The sequence below is a fragment of the Oryx dammah genome, unplaced genomic scaffold (genome assembly GCF_014754425.2).
Source record: "Oryx dammah isolate SB20612 unplaced genomic scaffold, SCBI_Odam_1.1 HiC_scaffold_29, whole genome shotgun sequence".
In the NCBI taxonomy this organism is placed as follows: Eukaryota; Metazoa; Chordata; class Mammalia; order Artiodactyla; family Bovidae; genus Oryx; species Oryx dammah.
The window spans coordinates 66,643,223-66,664,701 of NW_024070213.1; the positions used below are offsets into that span (position 1 = coordinate 66,643,223).

Here is a 21,479-nt window from a genome sequence, read left to right on the forward strand (position 1 = left end):
AACATAGTAATGATATTCTCTAGGCCATGTTTACCTAACCGTTAGTAGAAAATTATAAGCAATATGGATCTCTCTTGGATAGAAAAAACCCTATTCGTCAAATTAGTTTTTGCCAGGAGAACTACGGCAGAATGCTCTAAGTTTATAACTGCATTAGAAAAAGTGCAAGATTGTAAGTTTTCCTACTCTTAATCTTAACTTTTCAGAAAACATCCTTATATTTTATGATGAGAAACTAAGGTCCAAAAACTGTTATTACTTCTTCAGGGTCATTGTTTGTAAAATGGACATAGGACTTAAAAGTATATCTTTCTAGGTAGTATGATTTGAGGACCATGTCTGAGAATTGGCCTTTCTAGAAAGTAACATCCTATTTAAAATGAAAATACTTACCTTATTTTTTATAAGAACAAAGAGAAGCTGTAATTTTTTTTAAAAAAGTAGTTAAAGGCTGAGTGTTTAATTAGTGTTTATCTTAAACTGTCTTTATTTTCCCAGACTCTTAGGGTTCCCCTCAGCTTGAAGTATTCCTGCCCTTCTGAAAGCACTTGGAAACTAGCAGTATCTTCTCTCCTCAAAGTTCTTTCTATTGGGCTACCTGTTGCCCGGCAACATGCTTCTTCGGGAAAATTTGACAGTATGTGGCCAGAACTAGCCAACACTTTTGAAGACTTTCTCTTTACTAAAAGGTCAGCTCATTCATTTTTACAATTAAGACAATCTTTCAAGAAGTGTACATTATACCTATAATTGCCTAAGAACAGTATTTCTCATTATTCATTAATTAACTGATTATTAAGATTGCTAGATTGTATACAAGAATGAGTTAGGCATTTATCCACTGGGTACATTATCTGTAAGCAGAGGATAATTTTGCTCTTTACCATGCTGCGGGTTGTAAGATAGGAGTCTTTTCTATAAGACCATGTGATTACATCATAATTAAGGAGCCATGGTTTTAACTTGATGAATCTAAGAAGATCTGTTAAAAAAATCCAGTGTCCATTTAGCATCACAAGAGAAGAACCATATTAGAAAATCAGATTTTTTTCAGAATAAATAAGATCATTGGTAATAATGAACAACTCTTTAAGATGTTTAAGTTGTGCAAAGAAGAATGAAATTTTCATTGTGTAATCTGCAACAGAGGGTGTATCTTAAGGATGCTATTTTGAGGATACTATTTTGGCCCCTCACTGAATGAGAATAGGATAATTGAAATGTGGGCTAAATTTTTTGAATGAGGAATCTGCTCCAGTCTCTTTAAAGCTATACTAATACAGCAGTCACTAGCTACAACTAAATTTTTAATTAACTAAGTCACATTAAAAATTGAGTTCTTCAGTCTCATTAACCAGTCTCATTAGCTATGTCTCATGTGTGGCTAGTGGTTGCTATAGAGGGCACTGCAGATCATTGAACATTTCCATCATAGGAAGTTCTGTTGGGCAGCACTGATCAAAAATGTACCATTTTACTAGAGCTGGGCTTATCACTAATAGCTGTGATAGGTACGTAGTCTTCAGTACTCCTACAATCTAATTTTCCTTTGTGCTATAGTGGTGAAATTCTATGATAACAAAAGTTTTTCTGTTTTGTTTTTTTATCCATGAATCTTTTTTTTTAACTATAGAATGATGAATATGCCATGTACTGCTGTGTAACCATTTTAAATTGCTAGTTGAAATCATTTAAATTATAAATTTCATATACATGAAGAAAAATTTACATTGGCACATTGATAATGATCAGATGGGTCTACAGCAGAGTGATTTAATGAAGAAATTTTGTCTTTCTAATGTTTAGTTATTTAGTAAAGAAAACTTGTAGAGTGCAGAAGATTAACTTAAATTTTTTCTCTATAAGAGCTTATCTGATGTTTCAGAGTTAGAAGCAATGATATGTGATCCTAATTTCTGTTTCCGTAACTAGTCAGATTTTGTTTCACTTTCTTACATATTTCTTACCTCTAGAAATCTTACTGATACCAGTGCAAGCATACTATACCTTCTCTGTGCTGTTTCCCAACTGTTTATGGTCTGCAAGCTGCTTTCACAAGGCAGTATGGTAACAGAGAAAACAAAACCAAAATCAACTAGAAGAAAGGAGAGGCTTTGGACATCATTGAGGGTTATTGTAAATGAATGAATTATTTAAATGAGTGTCCGACTCTTTGTGACCCTGTGGACTGTAGCCTACCAGGCTTCTCCATCCATGGAATTCTCCAGGCAAGAATACTGGAGTGGGTTGCCATTTCCTTCTCTAGGGAATCTTCCCAACCCAGGGATCGAACCCAGGTCTCCCACATTGCAGGCAGACGCTTTAACCTCTGACCCACCAGGGAGGCCTAAATGAGTGAAAGAAAAATCCAGTTAAAAATGAGAAACTAAAAGATTGTAGCCTGGTAGACACTTGAGGTCTATTAGGAATTCATTCAACCACGCTTTGAATACCAAAACACAGTGGTAGTTTTTTAGAACAGTGGTCCCCAACCTTTTTGGTATCAGAGACCAATTTCATGGAAAACAGCTGCTTATCTCCTGCTGTGTGGCTGGGTTTCTAATGGGGTTGGGGACCCCTGCTCTGGAAGACACATGGGCTAGTGGGAATTCATACAATTGTGGTCTGTTGACCTTCAGTTAAAAACACTTAAGTACTACCCAGAAGAATTGAAACATATTCACACAGAAACCTGTACACTAATTTTTTATAGCAATATTATCATAATAGCCAAATAAATGAAAACAATCCAAATGTTCTGATGAATGGATAAATTAAATGTGATTTGTACATGCATACAGTGGAATAGTTAGCCGTGAAATACTGATGCATATTACAATATAGATGAATCTTGAAATCGTTAACGCTAAGTGAAAGAATGCAAACACAAATGAGGTCACATACAGTTTAACTTGTGTTTCAGAGTTGAGAGGAGGGTAGAATAAGGCATGACTACTCATGGATGCAGAGTTTCTTTTGGAGGTGATGAAAATATTTTAGAATTAGAAATGACCATTGTTCAACTTTGTGAATATAGTAAAACATTATATGGTACCATTTAAAATGATACATTTTATGGTATGAATTATATTTCAAAAAATAAATTTAATGTACCATGCAGACAGAACTGACGAAAAATACAAATAATATTTTATCAGTTTGAAGCCTCTTTTCTGTCAAATAAGGATTCTTGAAAAAAAATTTTTTTAAGATTTCCATTATACTTCTCAAACTTAGAGACTATAACAATCTTATATGGCCCATTTGTACCTACAATATTCACTATCTCCCTTTATAATTTATAGGTAAATTCTGTTAATCATCTGTGGTTTTAAAAGCTCAACCAATGTTTTTTGATATGCTCACAATATCTAGTAAGGATTGTTATTGTTCAGTTGCTAAGTTGTGTCTGACTCTTTGTGACCCCATAGACTGCTCAGCATGCCTGGTTCCTCTCTGTCGCCACAGTTTCCACAAATTTGCTCAAATTCACGTACATTGAATTGGTGATGCTGTCTAACCATCTCACCCTCTGCTTCCCCCTTCTCCATTTGTCTTTTGTCTGTCTCAGATCTAGTAAGAATACTAACTATAAATTAAAACAAATAACCACTATAGTGAATTCTGAGATCAGAATATTCAGCCTGTCCACAGTTGAATAAATTTCTGATTTTATTGATCATTAAAATTAGGAGTAAACTTTTCGGCTTTGTACGCTATTCTCTGCCCTCATATATTTTTAAAAAGTAGTTTAGTGTTTCTGGTATGTGATCCCAATAATGTTAATACTGTATGTTCTTGATAAGCTTTTTTAAATTGGTAGTTAGCCAATTGGTATTTTCTCTGTGTGTCTACTTTAATACATGTAATGAGATAAACCAGATAATAACAGAGCAATAGCTCTAGATATAAAACTCTATACTGTACCTCTAAATCTAAACATGGTAATACTGTTTTTACATTTATAACTTTTATAAAAGAGCAAAACTTAGGCTCAAATATAAGTCTAGGTTCAAATTGTGTTTGTCATTTATTTGCGATGTGTCTTGGTCATATGACTAGCCATTCAAAGCTTCAGTTTCCTCTTCTATCAATTACATGGTAATACCTGTGGTTACTATGAATATAGGTGATACTGTGAATAAAGCTCTTAATACAGTGGTTGGCTTTCTAATTTTTGCTGTCATTATTATTGTAATAATCATTATCCTATTCTCAGCTGTTTGAAAAAGTGCTTAATATTTCATTGTTTCATAAGTTTAATAGAACTTTACTGCTCATTCTTATTGAGAGCCACAGGGTCTAGAATTGACTTTGGTTCTCTCAGAACTGTTGATTTATTCTGATTTTGGTGGAACAGTTTTCTGCTTTAGAAAGTCTGAATCAGTCCTCTTTTCAGATGTTTGCTGTCTTTTATTGTAAATATTTTTAGTATATCGTATTTATTACAAATTAGTGATTAATGGGCTGTCACTGAGTGAATAATTAAGCATCTTGACCATGGCTCTCTTAAATCACTGGCAATATGTGAATTCAGTTTTTGTCACAATGGTAATTTTTGCTTTGACCCCAGATGATAGTATTTTTACTTTTCCTTGTTTTTCACTCATAGTACTAAAAGAAGTTTAGTTCTACAGATTTTATTTAGTTCAAGATTGAGCCAAGTATTTTTGTAGCTAAAATTTCATGTTTGTAATTAGAATGCTAATTACTTTAAGAAATAACTGTTCTTTTAAATAAATGATAATGTTCTAACTTGGATGAGGAAATTTTTTTGATGTTCAGATTCTGTTTTTATTTTCAGGAAGTATTTTACCTTAAAGTCTTTTATTTGTTTATATTTTTTAGCATACCTCCAGATAACCTCTCTATTCAAGAATTTCAAAGAAATGAAAGTATTGATGTTGAGGTGAGGAATCTATTAAAAACATTTTCTTATGAGTATACAAACCAAATAATAAAAATGTTGAAACTGTGAAATTGCTTAAAACATAAATAAAGTGATACACTGAATGTGAACCTAAAAACAGTAAAACTCTCAAAAAGGTTAAAGTTTAATTTTTAAAGCACTGATATTTAAAAAACTGCTTTTTTATATTTGTTAGCTTTGTGCATGTTGTCTAGATACTTAATTGTGTCTATTTAATAATTTTAAAGAATAGTTGATTTAGTAAAATAAATCTATCAGTGAGCATGTATTTGAGAGCTTACTTTATAGTTTGACAAATCAGATGTTTGTATTTAATTGATAAGTTGCTCAGATTTTTCTATTTTTAACCAGCTGAGAAACAAATAATGAATGTTTTTTAAAGAATATATTCTGCTGATTATAAATGGAATTTAAACAAGTAATTTTCAGTTACGGATTTTTTGTTGGGGGGGTGGTTATTTTTTGCCTGTAAGTGGGATAGGGGAACTTTTTAAATAAAACAAATCAAATAAATTACATAAAAAGCATTGGCATCATCTACAGATGTAAAATATTGCCTTTTGTCCCATTGCTGTACTATTATAAACTCTTCTTCAAACTTTTATTTTTCTTTAAAAGGCAAAAGAATACATTATATGTTAGAAATAAGCTATTTAACAAAAATGAATAATAACTTCTTAATAGCTCATTTTTATGGTACTAAAAGGTGATTTAAATCTTATTCTTAGTCCCTTTTTAGATATGTATTCTAACATGGATGTATTTCATATGCTGATTTTTTTTTTCTCTAGAGCACACTTTGCGTTTATCCTGTTGAATACCAAAATTTATTGAATTTGTATAGTAAACAGTTTGTCGTATTGACTATTTGTAATAAAGTTTATTCACTAAGACACATGAGGAAAGCAGACTAATTATCCTCTATATTAACATTAAAATGCTTTTATACATCTATTAAGAAAGATTCTGATACTCTTTTAAAATAAAATTTAAATTTTATTCTATAAGTTACTATCTCTTAAAAAATAATGCCTTTGAATTTGCCTCTTTTGTTTTAGGTAGTTCAGCTTATCAGCACTGAGATACTACCTTATGCCAATTTTATTCCTAAGGAATTTGTTGGTCAGATAATGACTATGCTTAATAAAGGATCAATACATTCTCAGTCATCTTCATTTACAGGTATGTTATTTCAATGATTTTTTAAAAATGTTAATAAATATTGAAATACTTTTGAAGAAGCTGACTTGTAGAAATGTTTACTCCTACAATTGTGGTAAATGTAAATGGGTGAATGGATAAGAAAGAATTAAGCTTTATGAGGGAAAAATGTGATAAATATTCTGTGAATTATGTGTGATTAATTAAATTGCAAAGTACTTATGGAAATCACCTAAATCATTGCATAAGTTAGCCAGTTTTGTGAAGTCAGGGATTATTGCGAAGTAATGAGTGTGTATTCTTACCACTTAGTTAACTTGGTTAACTTAGTAGTTGGGTAACTAAGTGTCAGTTTTGTCATCTATAAAATAAAGATATTAATACCAACCTCTCAGGACTATAAATTGCAATTAGTCCATTTACAAACTGGTTCTTTTTCCTAGCCCAGACAGTTTTTTAAAAATAATCTGGTAAGGTGCAGGTTTAACATTCAGTTCAGTCTCTCAGTTGTTTCCAACTCTTTGCGAGGCCATAGATTGAAGCACCAACTCCTGGAGCTTGCTCAAACTCATGTCCGTTGAGTCGGTGGTGCCATCCAACCATCTCATCCTCTGTCGTCTGCTTGTCCTCCTGCCTTCAGTCTTTCCCAGCATGAGGGTCTTTTCCAATGAGTCAGTTCTTTGCATCAGGTGGCCAAAGTATTGGAGTTTCAGCTTCAGCATCAGTCTTTCCAATGAATATTCAGGACCAATTTCCTTTAGGATGGACTGGTTGGATCTCCTTACAGTCCAAGGGACTCTCAAGAGGTTTCTCCAACACCACAGGTCAATAGCATCAGTTCTTTGGTGCTCAGCTTTCTTTATGTCCAACTCTCACATCCATACATCACTCCTGGAAAAACTGTAGCTTTGACTAGACGGACCTTTGCTTGTAAAGTGATGTCTCTGCTTTTTAATATGCTGTCTTGGTTGGCTTTTCTTCCAAAGAGCAAGCATCTTTTAATTTCATGGCTGCAGTCACCATCTGCAGTGATTTTGGAGCCCCCCCAAAATAAAGTCTGTAACTGTTTATATTGTTTCCCCATCTATTTGCCATGAAGTGATGGGACCAGATGCCATGATCTTAGTTTTCTGAATGTTAAGTTTTTAACAAACATTAGAACATCAGAGAAAAATTTCTGAAGTCTACTTAATGTAGTTAACTTTTTAAGAATATTTAAACATTATAGATCAGTTTTTATAAAACTTTAAGATCAATATTTATAACTACATGTAAATATTCTGTTAAATAAGGACTATTACCATTTATACTTTTTCCAGCAATTTTTTGATGCTACCTCTTGCTATTTATAATTGATTGTACCAAGATAAAGAAGGCACATGTATTCTTCCAGTGACTTTACAATCAGACACAAATTTTTCAGCTTTAACTTGGAGTTTTCTTTAAACGTATACATACAAAGCCTTTTTGTTAATAAATAAGGCCAACTTATAAACACAGAGGTTCCAGTGATTATTTTTGGTGCCCTGTTCTTAAGTATGATCTGACAGCCAGGGCTCACAGATGGTTGAGGAAATCTGCCAACATGAAAGAGAAAGACCAAAACAGTTGAGAGTAGAAAAAATTTGGAAGAAAGAGATAAAAATGCAGAGCCGTAGGAAACATTTATTTTAAAAAATTATAATTAGGATGCCCAAGGAGATAATAGATTTTACATTCATAAAACAAGAAAAATGCTATTAAAGTGGAATAGTTAGAACGCAAAAGAGTTCAAAAAAGCTAAAAATATGATAGCTGACATAAGTTCTATGAAAGGTTGGAAGAAAACATTAAGGAAAAACCCAGAAGTGGAGCAAAGACAAACAAGTGGACAATCTGAGAGGAAAGAAAATGGATCTGTGGATGTTGCATCTGACAAGTAGGTCTTCCAAAAAGAATAGAGAAAAACTAGGAGAGGAAGTTATTAAAGAAACAAATTGAAGATATAAATCTGCAGATTAAAAGTAGTCACTCACAGACTTTCCCGGTGGTTTAGTGGTAAAGAAGCTACCTGCCAATGCAAGAGACATGGGTTCTATCCCTGGTCCAGGAAGATTCCACATGCCTCAGAGCAGCTAAGCCCACGCATCACAGCTTTTGAGCCTGTGCTCTGAAGCCTGGGAGTCACAACTCAGCAACTACTGAAGCCACATGTCTAGAGCCTGTGCTCTACAAAAAGACAAGCCACCGCAGTGAGAAGCCTGTACACAGCAACTAGAGAGTAGTCCCTGCTTGCCACAACTAGAGAAGAGCCTGCCCAGAAATGAAGACCTAGCATAGCCAAAAATAAATACATAGATTAAAAAAAAAAAAAAAGTGGTCACTCAGTACCCAGAATAGTGAAAAAAAAAAAGACTCACAATAAGTCTTGTCATCGTGAAATACCAGAATATCAGGGATACAGAGAAGATGCTAAAAGATTTCAGAAAAGACCAAAAAAAAAAGTTCAAACACCGAAGAGTTGGGTCAAAAGGACATTGGACTTCTCAGTAGCAACACTGAATGCTCACATACACTGAGGCTGTGGTTTCAGAGTCAAATTGAAAAGGTTTTTGATGCAGAGTTTTATACCTAGGCCCAGCTGTTGGCCAAGTGAGGAATGTAGAATGGTAATTCTCAAATGTCAGCATGCATTATCCTCACCTGGAGGGAAGTCACTGTTGGGCCCTATCCCCAGAGTTTCTGGTTCAGTAGGTCTGGAGTGAGGCATGAGAATATGCTAACACATTCTCTGGTGATGCTGACGGTGCTGGGAACTACACTTTGAGTATGACAGTCAAATGACACTTTCCGAAATGTAGTCTCAAATTTTTCACTTCCTCCCATTCACGTTCTCAGGAGCTGCAGAATATGCCCTGTGAAAACAAAGAAGTAAATCAAGAAAGGGGAGTGCATTAAGATCTAGAAAGTAAGATATAACACAAGAGAGAATAAAAACTCACAGGGTGAGGCCAGAGACTGGTTCCAGGAGATAACTGGACAGCATATCCACAGGGCAACTAGTCCAGACTGGAGCAGAGGTCAGGGTCTGGGGAAGATGCTGCCAAGAGAAAAAAGGAAGGAGACAATCAAATGGAGTATTCCAAGTTGGACCATGTGGAAGACTATTGAGAGGTATTCTGTAGTGCTGTTGAAGTGTAAACAAAGACCAGGACATGAAAACTTTAAAGTGATGTGAGTGGATAGTCATGCCTTGTTTTTGATCTTGCAAGGGGGAAAATTGTTCTCTCTTTCTCTCTCTCTCTCTCTCTCTCTCTCTATATATATATATATATATACACACACACACACTATAAGTTTTTCATACATGCTCCTTACCACTTAAGGAATTTCCTTTTATTCCTACATTGCTAAGAATTTGTATCACTAGAGTATATTTATTTAACCTTGTATTAACCATCAAACATTGTTAATTCTACAGAAGCAGAGATTGATATTCGTTTGAGAGAAGAATTTTCTAAAATGTGTTTTGAAACCCTGCTTCAGTTTTCCTTCAGTAATAAAGTCACAACACCTCAAGAAGGCTACATCTCACGAATGGCACTCTCAGTGCTTCTTAAGAGGTCTCAGGATGTCCTACATCGTTACATAGAGGATGAAAGATTAAGTGGCAAATGCCCTCTCCCAAGGTATATGTATATAAATTTTTTTAATTAAGGAAATACACTATCATAGTGGTTAATAATTTTAAAAAGCTCAGAAAGTCAGGTGTTTTCATAAATACTTCTGAACTTAACCTGAGGCTGTTTATAATTTTATTTATTCCATACAATGTAAATATTCATAAGTTTTGCTGCATATATATTAGTGTGTTTATTATAGGATACCATTTCTGACTCCTCATGGGGGTTAAGTAATATATGACATACATACCAAGTTACTTATATTATTTTTGAAAAAAAAAAAAAGAATTCTAAAATACATCTTCCCAAGGATTTCTGCTTAAGGACCTGTGGATCTGTGTGAACACATGATTGTTAATTTCTCTAGAGAGAAAATAATAGTTAAATCATACTTTATGAACCTCCTCATTTGTTTTACAATCATTTCAAGGTTTCTCTGTAAGTCATCTAGCCATTTCTTGTATCTTCTTTTCATCTAGTTGGCTTAATTAAGTCCTTGTACCTAAACTGATTTCCTTCTCATTTGGTCAAGCTCTAGATCTTTCTGCTAAGCCAAGGCTAATCAAAGTTGGGGTACAGATCAGAATTCATAAAAAAATACAATAAAAAATTGGATTATGTTGCCAACCTAGTTTTTAATGTGTAAGTTAGAATTTAAGGCAAAGCAAGTGAATCAAACAGAACATGATATTGGAAGACAAAGTAATCTAAGTCAAGAAAGAGTTAGGAAAATTACGGTGGATCCCCTTCCATAAGGCAGTATTGGAGGGGTAAATCACTAACCCTAAGTCTTTGTGTCCATTCTTATTTACTTAGAATAAATCTCTAGAGTTGGAATTGACCTGTCAAAAGATACAGACCTTTTGAAAGGTTTCGATATATATTACAAATTGCCTATCAGAGACTTCTACCAGTTCATGTCCTCCCAGGAGTATATTATTATTCTTCTGCTCAGTTTTTAGCAGTTTAAAATTATTTGCCACTTTATCACTTATCTTTTAAAAATTTGATGAATGAAAAATAATCTGATTATTATTAGGCAGATTTATTATTTTATTAATTATAATCCTGATTATTAATAACTTAATTATTAAAGGCAAGTTATTAATTTGCCTTAAAATTTTTTCTTCTTTAATTACCAATGCTTACTTGCTGTTTGTATTTCCACTTTTAGGACCACTATATTTTGAATTTCTAGAACATAAACTATACCTTCTAGTAAATTATATACAAAAACATTTCAAAGACAGGTGTTAGTAATTCGGTTATTGTCATGATTGAAAATTAATTTATTTAAAATTGACCTCTGAAGTATACTTAGGAAAGCAATAAGAGGGTTGCCTTGATTGGAATATTTTTATTAGAGCAAAAGAGATTTGATTTCAGAAAGCAGTTTTCCTTCTTTCTTGTGTTTTAAATGTTTATTGCTTTAAATAGTCTTATTATAATTGTTATATTATTGTATCATCTTATGTTTAATGCAGTATTATTACATTCTTTTCTTAAAATGACACTGCAGCACAATAAAATACCTGTTTACTTAAAAAGTGGAGAAGGAAACAGCAACCCACTTCAGTATTCTTGCCTGGAGAATCCCATGGACAGAGGAGCCTGGCAGGCTATGGTCCATGGGGTTGCAGGAGTCAGATAGGACTTAGCGACTAAACCACCAAACCACCACCATACTTAGAAAGGGAGGCTTGAAATAGTACCCTCTCATGCTATTAAGGAAATCTTATCAGCTGAGTGATAACACAGATTCATACCAGGAGTGGGGCATGGGGAAGGACTGTAGAGAAAAAGAAATATATTTCTACAGAGAGAAAGAAAGAAAAATCAAACTACTCTCGTTGGTCCTTTACTCCAAGCTTATTCTTCATCGCTGATGTCTCTAAATTGACTTTGAACATATTTCTTATATGTTGTTTTAGAAAGTTAAATAAGTTCTATTGTAATTTTAAACATACTTTTAACAGCATGATAAATTATGTGCAGGGGGTAATAATAATCTTTATTTACATTTAAGTTTTGGCAGATCTCTTTTAGTACTAATTAGTTAAAAAGAAAAAAAAACTTTTATAGAAGTTTTAACAGCATATCTTATACAGTGTTTTAATTTTAAGTAGTTTTAAGAAATATCTTACAAATAAATTTAAATTTGCATGAATAGATTGTCTTTCCCCCCATTTTAGTGGTGATAACTTAGAATAACTATCTTAGTTGCATACCGAAATACATGTTACTGAAATGATTTTCTTTTATAAGAATTTAAAACTAATATTAACTTTGCATTGTTTAATGTTCAGTATTTTCCAAAGTATATCTATTTGTATAACTTAGTGAAAAAAACACACATGGTATATCTTAAAATCTTTTTGGAAATAATTTCCCCTTTTTTTTTAGGCAACAAGTAACAGAAATCATATTTGTTTTAAAAGCAGTCAGTACTCTCATTGATTCACTTAAGAAGACTAAGCCTGAGAATGGTGAGTACTTAGAAACCCGGTAATTCTAAGCTTATAACATTTATGTTCTATTTGTGTTGTATTTTTGTACTACTATTTAGTTAACTGAATTTTAGGAACATAATAGCTTATAAGACTTTTTTCCCTTGGGCCTTAGGACAACAAAGCAACAAGTCCATTACAGCTGACATAAGGATGTCTATTAAGTAAAATTGCTTTGTAATGTTTTCCTTATTTTAAACAAATTTTGCCAACTTTTTCCCCAACAGCTTTGAGATATAGTTGGTATATAACAGTGTATAAGTTGAAAGGTGTACAACTTGTTGATTTGCTATATTTTCAATATGTCACATAATTACCATTTCTTTTCTTGCTGTGAGAACGTTTAAAATTTACTCTCTTAGCAACTTGCAGGCATATTATATGGTATTATTAACTGTAATCACCATGCTGTATGTTAAATCTCCAGAACTTACTCATCTTATACCTGGAAGTTTGTATCCTTTGACCAACATCTACCCATTTCTCTCAGTTCTTAGTAACCACCATTTTACCCTCTGTTTCTTTGAGTTCAGTTTTTCTAGATTCCACATATAAGCAGTATCATACTAGTATTTGTCTTTCTCATTGTGACGTTTCATTTGCCCTCAGGTCCATTCCATTGACTCACATGGCAGGATTTTCTTCCTTCTCATGGTGGAGTAATATTTTGTTGTGTGTGCATGTGTGTTTACAAATATATATAAATATGCATATACATACATACTGCATCATTAGTCATTCTTCCACTAATAGATACTTCGGTTGTTTCTATGTCTTGGCTGCTGTCAGTAACGCTACAGTGAACATGGGTATACAAATATTTCTTTGAGATAGGCTTCCAGTTTCTTTGGACATATGCCTAGAAGTGGAGTTGCTGGATCATAATTCCAGTTTTAATTTTTTTGAGGAAACTCTCTACAGTTTTTCATGGTAGATATACTAAATTACATTCCCATTCACAGGCCACAAGTGTTCCCTTTTCTCCATATCCTTACTAACACTTAATATTTCTTCTTCCTGACCCAGAGATCGAACCTGTGTCTCTTGGCAGCCAGGTTCTTTACCACTAGCACCACCTGGGATAGGTACATATGTATTAGCAACTGTTATGTCTTCTTGATGAATTTTCCCCTTTATCATTAAACAGTGTTCTTCTTTGTCTCTTGTTACCTTTTTTTGGCTCAAAGTGTGTTTTGTCTGATAAGAGTGCATACAGATATTACATCTGCTTCCTTTTGGTTATCATGTGTTTGGAGTATCATCTTCCATCCCTTCACTTTGAGCCTGTGTTTGTCCTTAGAGCTGACATGAGGCTCCTGAGGCAGCATGTTCTTGGGTCTTGTTTTTTAATCCATCCAGCCACTCTGTGTCTTTTGATTGGTGAATTCAATCCATTTACATTTAGAGTGATTATTAATAGATGAGGACTGAGGACTGCCATTTTATCTTTTTTTCTGGTTGGTCTATATGTACATTCTTTCTTTTTCCTTGTGTTTACACCATTTTCATTTGTGGGTTTTGTGATATTTTTCTCAGTTTTCTCTTTTTTTATAGTTTCTATCTCTGCTCTAGATTTATGTTTTGTGTTTACCTTGATGTTTCTGTGAAGTGTCTCACAGATGAAATATTTCTTTTTATGCTGATAGCACATTTTATTTGCTTGTATAGGTTCTGTCCTTTTTCTGTTCCCTTTTGTGTTTTTTTTTGTCTCAAATTGTGCTTTTTTATGTTGTGATTTCATTACTAAATTAGTTATTTTTTTTACTGCTTTTCCCTCTTTAACCTTTATGCTATAATTAAGTATTTAAAAGATTTTTATCTGTATTATCACTTATTCAGTGTTTTGTGTACTTTTATCTTTTTGTTTCAAGTAAAAGAGCTCCTTTCCACATTTTTTATAAGGGAGGTCTTTTGCCTCAGTTCCTTTGTCTGGAAAAGGCTTTATTTCTCTTTCATATCTGAAGGATAACTTTGCTGGATAGAGTAGGCTTGGCTGGTAGTTTTTAATCTTTCAACATTTGGAGTATTCTCTCCTGGCCGATATAGATTTTCTGCTGAGAAATCTGATCACTTAATGGGTTACCTAATGGTAGGTTACCATTCTTTTTCCTCTGGATGACTTTAAAATTCTTTCTTTGTCATTGATCTTTTCTCAGTTTTAATATAATTTGTCTTGGAGAAGGTCTTTTTGCACTAAAGTAAATTAGGTGTTTTCTTGGCTTAATGGACTTGTATATCCAGTTGCTGCCCCAGGTTTGGGAACGTCTCAGCTATTGTTTCTTTAAATAAACTCTCTACTCCCTCTTCCTTTCTTCTCCTGTGTGTGTGCTCAGTTGCCCAGTTGTGTCCAACTTTTTGACCCTATGGTCTGTAGCCTGCCAGGCTCTTCTGTCAACAGTGAAGTGGGTTGCCATTTCCTCCTCCACAGGATCTTTCCAACCCAGGGGTTGAACCTGTGTCTCCTGCAGCCCCTGAACTGGCAGGCAGATTCTTTTATCACTGAGCTACCAGAGAAGAGAAGCCCTCCTCCTCCTCCTGGAATGCCCATTACTCTGTTGTTGCCTTTCCTAATAGAACTGGATAATTCTTATACAATTTCTTCATTAAAAAAAAAATCTTAGGTCTCTTTCCTCTCCTCCCTATATCATTATAAAATTTCAATCTTTTTAAACATATATTTATTTATTTTTGACTGCATTGGGTTTTTGTTGTGGTGTGTGGACTTCTCTCTAGTTGGGGCATGAGGGCTCCATGGCAGGTGGGATCCTAGTTTCCCAGCCAGGGAATCAAACCTACATCCTCTGTATTGAAAGGTGGATTCTTAAACACTGACCACCAGGGAAGACCCACAGTTTCTGTCTTTGAGCTAGCTGATTCTCTCTTCCATATGGTCTGTTCTATTTCCCATACGTTATATACATTCTTCATCTCTTTTTATTGAGTTCTTCAGCTCCAGAGTTTGTTTGGTTGTTTTTTAGAGTTCAGTCTCTTTGGTAACATATTCCTTCTGTTCATTAATTTTATTCCTAAGCTCATCGTACTACTTTTCTATCTGAGCTGTCTTGTAGCTTTCTAAATTTCTTTAGGTGGTGGTGGTGGGTGGTAGTGGTTTAGTCGCTAAGTCATGTCTGACTCTTGTGACCCTATGGACTGTAGCCCACTAGGCTCCTCTGTCAGCTGTTTTAATTTTATCAATTAGATTGCAGTGTTGGGTGATTTTAAGTTTGGCTCCTGGAGAATTGTTGTTTTCTTTTCTGACACCAGGTTACTTTGATTTTTCATGTTGCTTGATGAAAATTGTTCCTCTGATGTATTTGAAGGAACAAACACCTTTTTTCTTTAGTAAAGCTTCTTTTTTATTTGATTTTAATAATGTAACAGGTTAATGATGAGAAGCCTTTCTTTTGTTTTTCAGTAGGTGGCACTATAGTACAAGTTTTTGATTTCTCTTATCTGTGATGCCTGTGGTTAGAGTGAGAATTGGCACTTTTCACCATCCATGCTTCTGCCAGAGGTAGCCTCTGGTGCCCTTGTCACTACTTTGCTTTGGGGGTTGCTGGTACCTTGTTGCGGCCTAGGTCACTGGTATGGCAGGTATCTCCACCATGTCTGGGGTCTCCTGGGTCCACTGCAGCGGGGAGTGAGGAGCTGAGGTCTGGAGCTGTTACTACGTTCAGGGTTATCAGTTTCATGGATACTGCTGCTGTGGGCAGAGGGGCCAGAGTCACATGGGTCTCTGACTGGAGGGGTGATGTCGCTATTGTTGCCTGGTTCCCTGTAGCCTTAGTTACTGCTGTGGCTGAGAAGCCAGTCATTGTGTCACCTGCCCTACTGCTCAGGTTTTCTTTGGTGTTCACTGCTGTGACTGGGGATCCAGGACTGCAGGTACCACCTCCACTATTTCCCCAGTCCTGCCGCCTCTGTGTATTTCAGTCCATCTACTCTTTTTTTTTTTTCTTTTCGGCCATGCTGTTTGTGGGATCTTGGTTCCCCGACAAGGATCAAAACAAACCAGGCCCTTGGCAGTGAGAGTTTGGCATCCTGACTACTGGACTGCCAGAGAATTTTCAGTCTATCCAGTCTTTTGTGCAATTGTACAGATGTGTGGAATTCTCTGCAATCCTCATGTATTGGGCAGAGACACTTTTACTGAGTTAAGGATATTTTACTATTAATATTAATAGTTGTAGGTTAAAGGGAAGAGATGAAGTCCCTGGGATTCTCTAGGCGAGAATGCTGGAGTGGATTGCCGTACCCTCCTCCAGGGGATCTTCCCAACCTAGAGCTTGAATTTGCATCTCTTACAACTCTTGCGTTGGCAGATGGGTTCTTTACCACTAGCACCACCTGGGAGGCCCAAATTGGCCTAAATGGTGTTCAGGCGGTAAAAAATCCGCCTGCAATGACCTGAGTTCAGTCCCTGGGCTGGGAAGATCCCCGGAGGAGGGCGTGGCAACCCACTCTAGTATTCTTGCTTGGAGAATCCCCATGGACAGAGGAGCCTGGTGGGATATGGTCCATGGAGTCACAAAGAATCAGACACGACTGAGCACTCTAAGCAGCAGCTGTGTAGATAATTTATATTTTATATATTTTTAATGTAGAACATGACTGAGTCTTTTGGGTCATAGGAGTCTTCTATTCTACATTTGTACCCATTTATCATATAAATAGCTTTGGATTATTTTTATAGCGCTTTCTCATTTGTTTCCCCTTCTCTGTTACTCATTTCTATCCAATCTATTCTTTACATTAATGCCAAAAATGATTTTTCTAAAAGTGCTGCATTGGTGATTCATTTTTCCATCCTTATAAAACAGAACAAAATAATCTTTTCCATTTACCACAACCTACCAAATACAAAGCATCCTACTGTCTTAACTCTATTCTCTTCATGCTTTTATCTCCCACTGGACTTCATATATACTATTCTCCCACCAAACTCACATTGTCAGTCTACCCAGGTACTCCCAATGCTTTCCTCATTTCATTCTCCTGCCTGTGTCCACCCTGGTCAGATATCACACTACTTTGAAGCCTTGTTTCTATTCCTTGAAGGTGAGTGATTTCTCCGTTTGGTGAAGTTGTAGCTCTCTTCTGTGTGCTTTTGTCCTGAAGCTCTCTGTATTATGGTTCTATGTATACATGACTCACTCCCCTTAAAGCGTAAAGTTCTTGACAGGCTTTTTAATCATGTTTTATTCTATTCTGAAACACAACACCACCACTGAATTTTTTTTTTTGGACCAGCCACTGGTTTTAAGAGCTTGTTACTGGTTCAGGACAAGATAAAGAGCTGGCATCAGAGTATAAGTCAATTGTGTCACTAAGCATACTGGTTTAGCTTACTTTTTTATACAATAAAACTTTGTTACAGAAGAAGTCTGTTTATTTACCTTCTGGTACAAGCAGATTGATGTTTTAAGCAGCATTACTTTTAAGATCCAAGAAGAACATAGGTTCCTAATAAATGAATCCCAAGATAATTTGTTCCTATCAGTTGTTATATAATCAAATACGTATTTTGCTGCTTTCACAATTCACTGACTGTTACTTTGGCCTAGGAAGCATATGATACTAAATTTCAAGAAGCAGTAGACTTGTGTATATTCAATCTCAAACAGAAGGCGTAGAATTTCTAAGAAAAATTCTTGAACAAATGTCCTTAATTTACCCTATCAAGTTCAAATTTGAATAATCTTAATAAGATGTTCTGGTTTATTTCTCAGAAAGGGAAATCATGCGTTGACTTCCTAGAGACCAGTAAAATCTTTATTAGATCACAAGATAGAATTTGATTCTTAGAAATATATTAACAGGAAATTCTCTATTTTTCATGTTATTGCTATAGATATACTAGGAATGGCAAGTGTATTTTTTATGATCTTTAGATAGCTGTTAAGAATGTAACCAGAATTTGTATAAAGGAAGAAAAGGGAAGGAAAACTGAATACCCTTCTTTTGAAAAGTCAGTGGGCCATGGGTACGGCAGTGTATTAATGATAGATGATTTAACTAAATTAATGTTAAAATTGTTCAAGAAACTTTGAATTATGCCTGTGGGTATATTAAGTGAAGATTTAAATTAAGTAAATGATGATATAGTAACATATTAACACGGTATGCTAAACTCCATTAAGAAATAGGAGAAAAGAAAACAACTCGGAGAATGTTGGGCCTTCCCAGCAGAAATGTGTTGGACTGCTGGTAACCAGTAGAGCCAGTGTTCACCCAACATTTGTTTAGAACATTTGTTATTTGTTTTAGGGTTCTCTGGTGGGAGAGGTTTTTCTTGGACTTATTTATCATCTTACTTGCTCTTTAATTAAAAATTTGAAAAAATAGTAAATATACACATGGTTCAAAAATTCAAAACTGTAGAAAGATATACAGGGAACAGCAGTCTTTCCCCTGTTCTGTATCTGTATCCCTTGTTCTGTACCTGCCTAGCTCTTACCTTACTGTAGTCAACCATTTTTATTAGTTTGGGAATCCTTCCATAAGTTTATTATGTAAATACAAATATATGTGTAGTTGGCTCTTGAACAATGCAGAAATTAGGGGTGCTGACCTTCCAAGCAGTCAAAAATTTCTCTATAACTTAGACGGTTCTTCCATATTTGGGGTTCTGCCTGCTTGGACTCAGCCGACCAGGGATCATGTAGCACTGAAGTATTTATTGCGTACATGCAGATCCACACCATGCAGACCTGTGTTGTTCAGAAGTCAACAGTGCTCCCATATGCCCCCAGTTTTTAACACAAATAAACATTCATAATAGCCCCGTATCTTACCTACTGCTCTGAACATACTTCATTTTTTCCATTTCATAAAATATAAAGATTCTCCTGTATCAATATGTATAGCTTTTTCATTGTTTTTGATAGTTAAGTCCAGAGTGCCCATGAAGATCTATGGTTAGTTTTTAAAACTTTTTTTTTTTTAATTTAAGAAATTTGAGTAGCTTCCCGAGTTTTATGATGTTATCTTAAATAATGTATTTTTGTGTTTTCCTACAATAAACCAGAAATAAGTCCGGGCCAATCTAGATAGCTTTCAATCTATGCAATCTTTTTTTCCCCAAAATTATTTTATCACAGTAAAATACATATTAACTCATCATCCTAACTGTGTTTTCAGTGGTATTAAATGCGTTCACAATGTTGGTAACTATCACCTCTGTCCATGTATGTAACTCTTTCCATTTTGTAATTGAAACTCTGTACTCATTATACAATAATTCCCCATTCTCCACTTCTCCAAGACTGTAGTAATCACCAATTCTAATTTTTATCTCTGTGATCTTGACTACTCTTAACTACCTCATGTAAGTTGACATACCATGTTTGCCTTATTATTTCACTTAGCTAATGTTGTTAAGTTTTATCCATATTTTAGTATGTTGCAGAATTTCCTTCTTTTTTTGAGACCAGATAATATTCCATTCTGTGTGTGTATGTATTCATTCGTCTGTTGGACACTTGGGTTGCTTCCATGTATTTGCTATTGTGAATAATGCTGCTATCAACAAGTGCATACAGATATCTCTTTGAGGTCCTGCTTTCAATTCTTTTGAGTGTATAATTATGTCCAGAAGTTTTCCAAAATTTCTGGATCATACTTTAAATTCTATTTTTTATTTTTTGAGGAACTACCATATTGTTCCTGCAGTGGCTGTACTATCTTACATTACCACCAACAGTGAACCAGAGCTGTGTTTTCTCCACATCCTTACCTATGCTTGTTTTGTTTGTTTTTTAATAATAGTCATTCTGTTAAGTGTGAGGGGGTACCTAATTGTAGTTTCCATTTGCGTTTTCATAACAATTAATGATGTTGAGCATCTTTTTGTGTGCTTTATCAGCCATTCGTATATCTTCTTTGGAGAAATGTCTTTTCAAACCCTTTTCCCATTTTTGAACTATTTGTTGTTGTTGGTTTTTTTTGTTCTTGAAGCCTCTGTTTGTCTGTGATCAGAAGTAGCAGTTAGAGCACAGATCCCTGATATTTGAAGGATAGGGTCCTTTTTTCCTACTCTGGCCTCCGACAAGCCATCCAAGGCTGTGCTAGGAACATGAGCACAGCTGCTTACCACATGGCTAGAAGTGGGGGATAGGTAAGCTGCTACTGTGCTAAAGGCTTAGACTGACAAAAATTAACCACAATATACTGTCCAAGTCTTAGAATCTGCGAGCCTTCAGTAGGCTCCAGAGTTTCAAAACAGTTGCCTCAGATTCTGCCAGTTCAGTTGTTTTCTAAATGGGCAGATAGACTCCTGGCCCTTACTGCTTTTCCTGTCCCAGAATTCCTTCTGTGTAATCTTTTTGTTAAGTGATTAGTGGGAAGTTCTGTAGACAACTACTGGAGCAAACTGTTTAAAACTACTTACGCCATTGGTTTTTAAAATGGCGTTTTTCTTTGTTGTTGTTAAGCAGCAAAATTCTTTTTACAAATGAAATCTGATATGGATTTCCAACATACAAAACTGATAAAAAGCAGAACAGCTCTCGCCTGACATTTGCTCCCTTATCTGTATCCATCAGTCCCACTCGCCTTTTCTTTTTCTTACCTCTGCTCTGAGGAAGCCTATTTGGGTGGAGAAGAGATTAAAAATAGATTAGCATTTCCCAAGATATGTACTAAGGAATGAATATTAATGTTGAGGGATGTCAGTGGATACTGAATGAAAAAATTTCATAGTCAAATTAATTTTGGAAACCTTGAATTGATAGAAGTTAAACCTCTTCTTTTACTATGAGCATTTAATAAATTCATGTGAACTGTAACTCCTCAAAAGGGGAGATAATATGTATAACATTTGCCAGACTTACTTGACCATCATTTTTTTTTTTTGAAGAGGTAACTTGAAGAACACTAATTTGAGAACCTCGTTTCTTTATTCTATAATAAAGTTGAGACATGAGAAATTATATGACTTATTCAGGGACACCCAACACTATGTTATTTCAGAAAGGTTTCTAGATACTTAGTAGACACTCAGTAAATTGGAGTGAAAAACGGAACCAAAGCCCCTATGCATAGTGTACTGTTCTTTTTTTGTACTACACTGCCTCCCAGATTGGAGACTTGCTCCACTAATTGCTGTATACATAGACTGTCTAAGAAAAGTCTGTCATCAGGTTTCATTGTGTATTGTGCTCCCAACAATGCAGAGTACTTACAGGGAAACCGAGATGTAGTATATGGTCTCAGTGCATA

The 21,479-nt window shown here is 34.9% G+C and overlaps 1 protein-coding gene across 5 annotated transcripts in view; it reads left to right on the forward strand.

Moving 5' to 3' along the window:
* MON2 (MON2 homolog, regulator of endosome-to-Golgi trafficking) overlaps window positions 1-21,479 on the forward strand; it is a 113,702-nt gene that overhangs the window by 85,151 nt on the left and 7,072 nt on the right. For all 5 annotated transcript variants that reach the window (XM_040233128.1, XM_040233130.1, XM_040233129.1 and 2 more), the window contains 5 exons: window positions 499-689; window positions 4,849-4,909; window positions 5,989-6,112; window positions 9,552-9,759; window positions 12,157-12,239. In XM_040233128.1, the coding sequence (XP_040089062.1) occupies window positions 499-689; window positions 4,849-4,909; window positions 5,989-6,112; window positions 9,552-9,759; window positions 12,157-12,239 (667 nt within the window). The remainder of the gene's footprint in view (window positions 1-498; window positions 690-4,848; window positions 4,910-5,988; window positions 6,113-9,551; window positions 9,760-12,156; window positions 12,240-21,479) is intronic.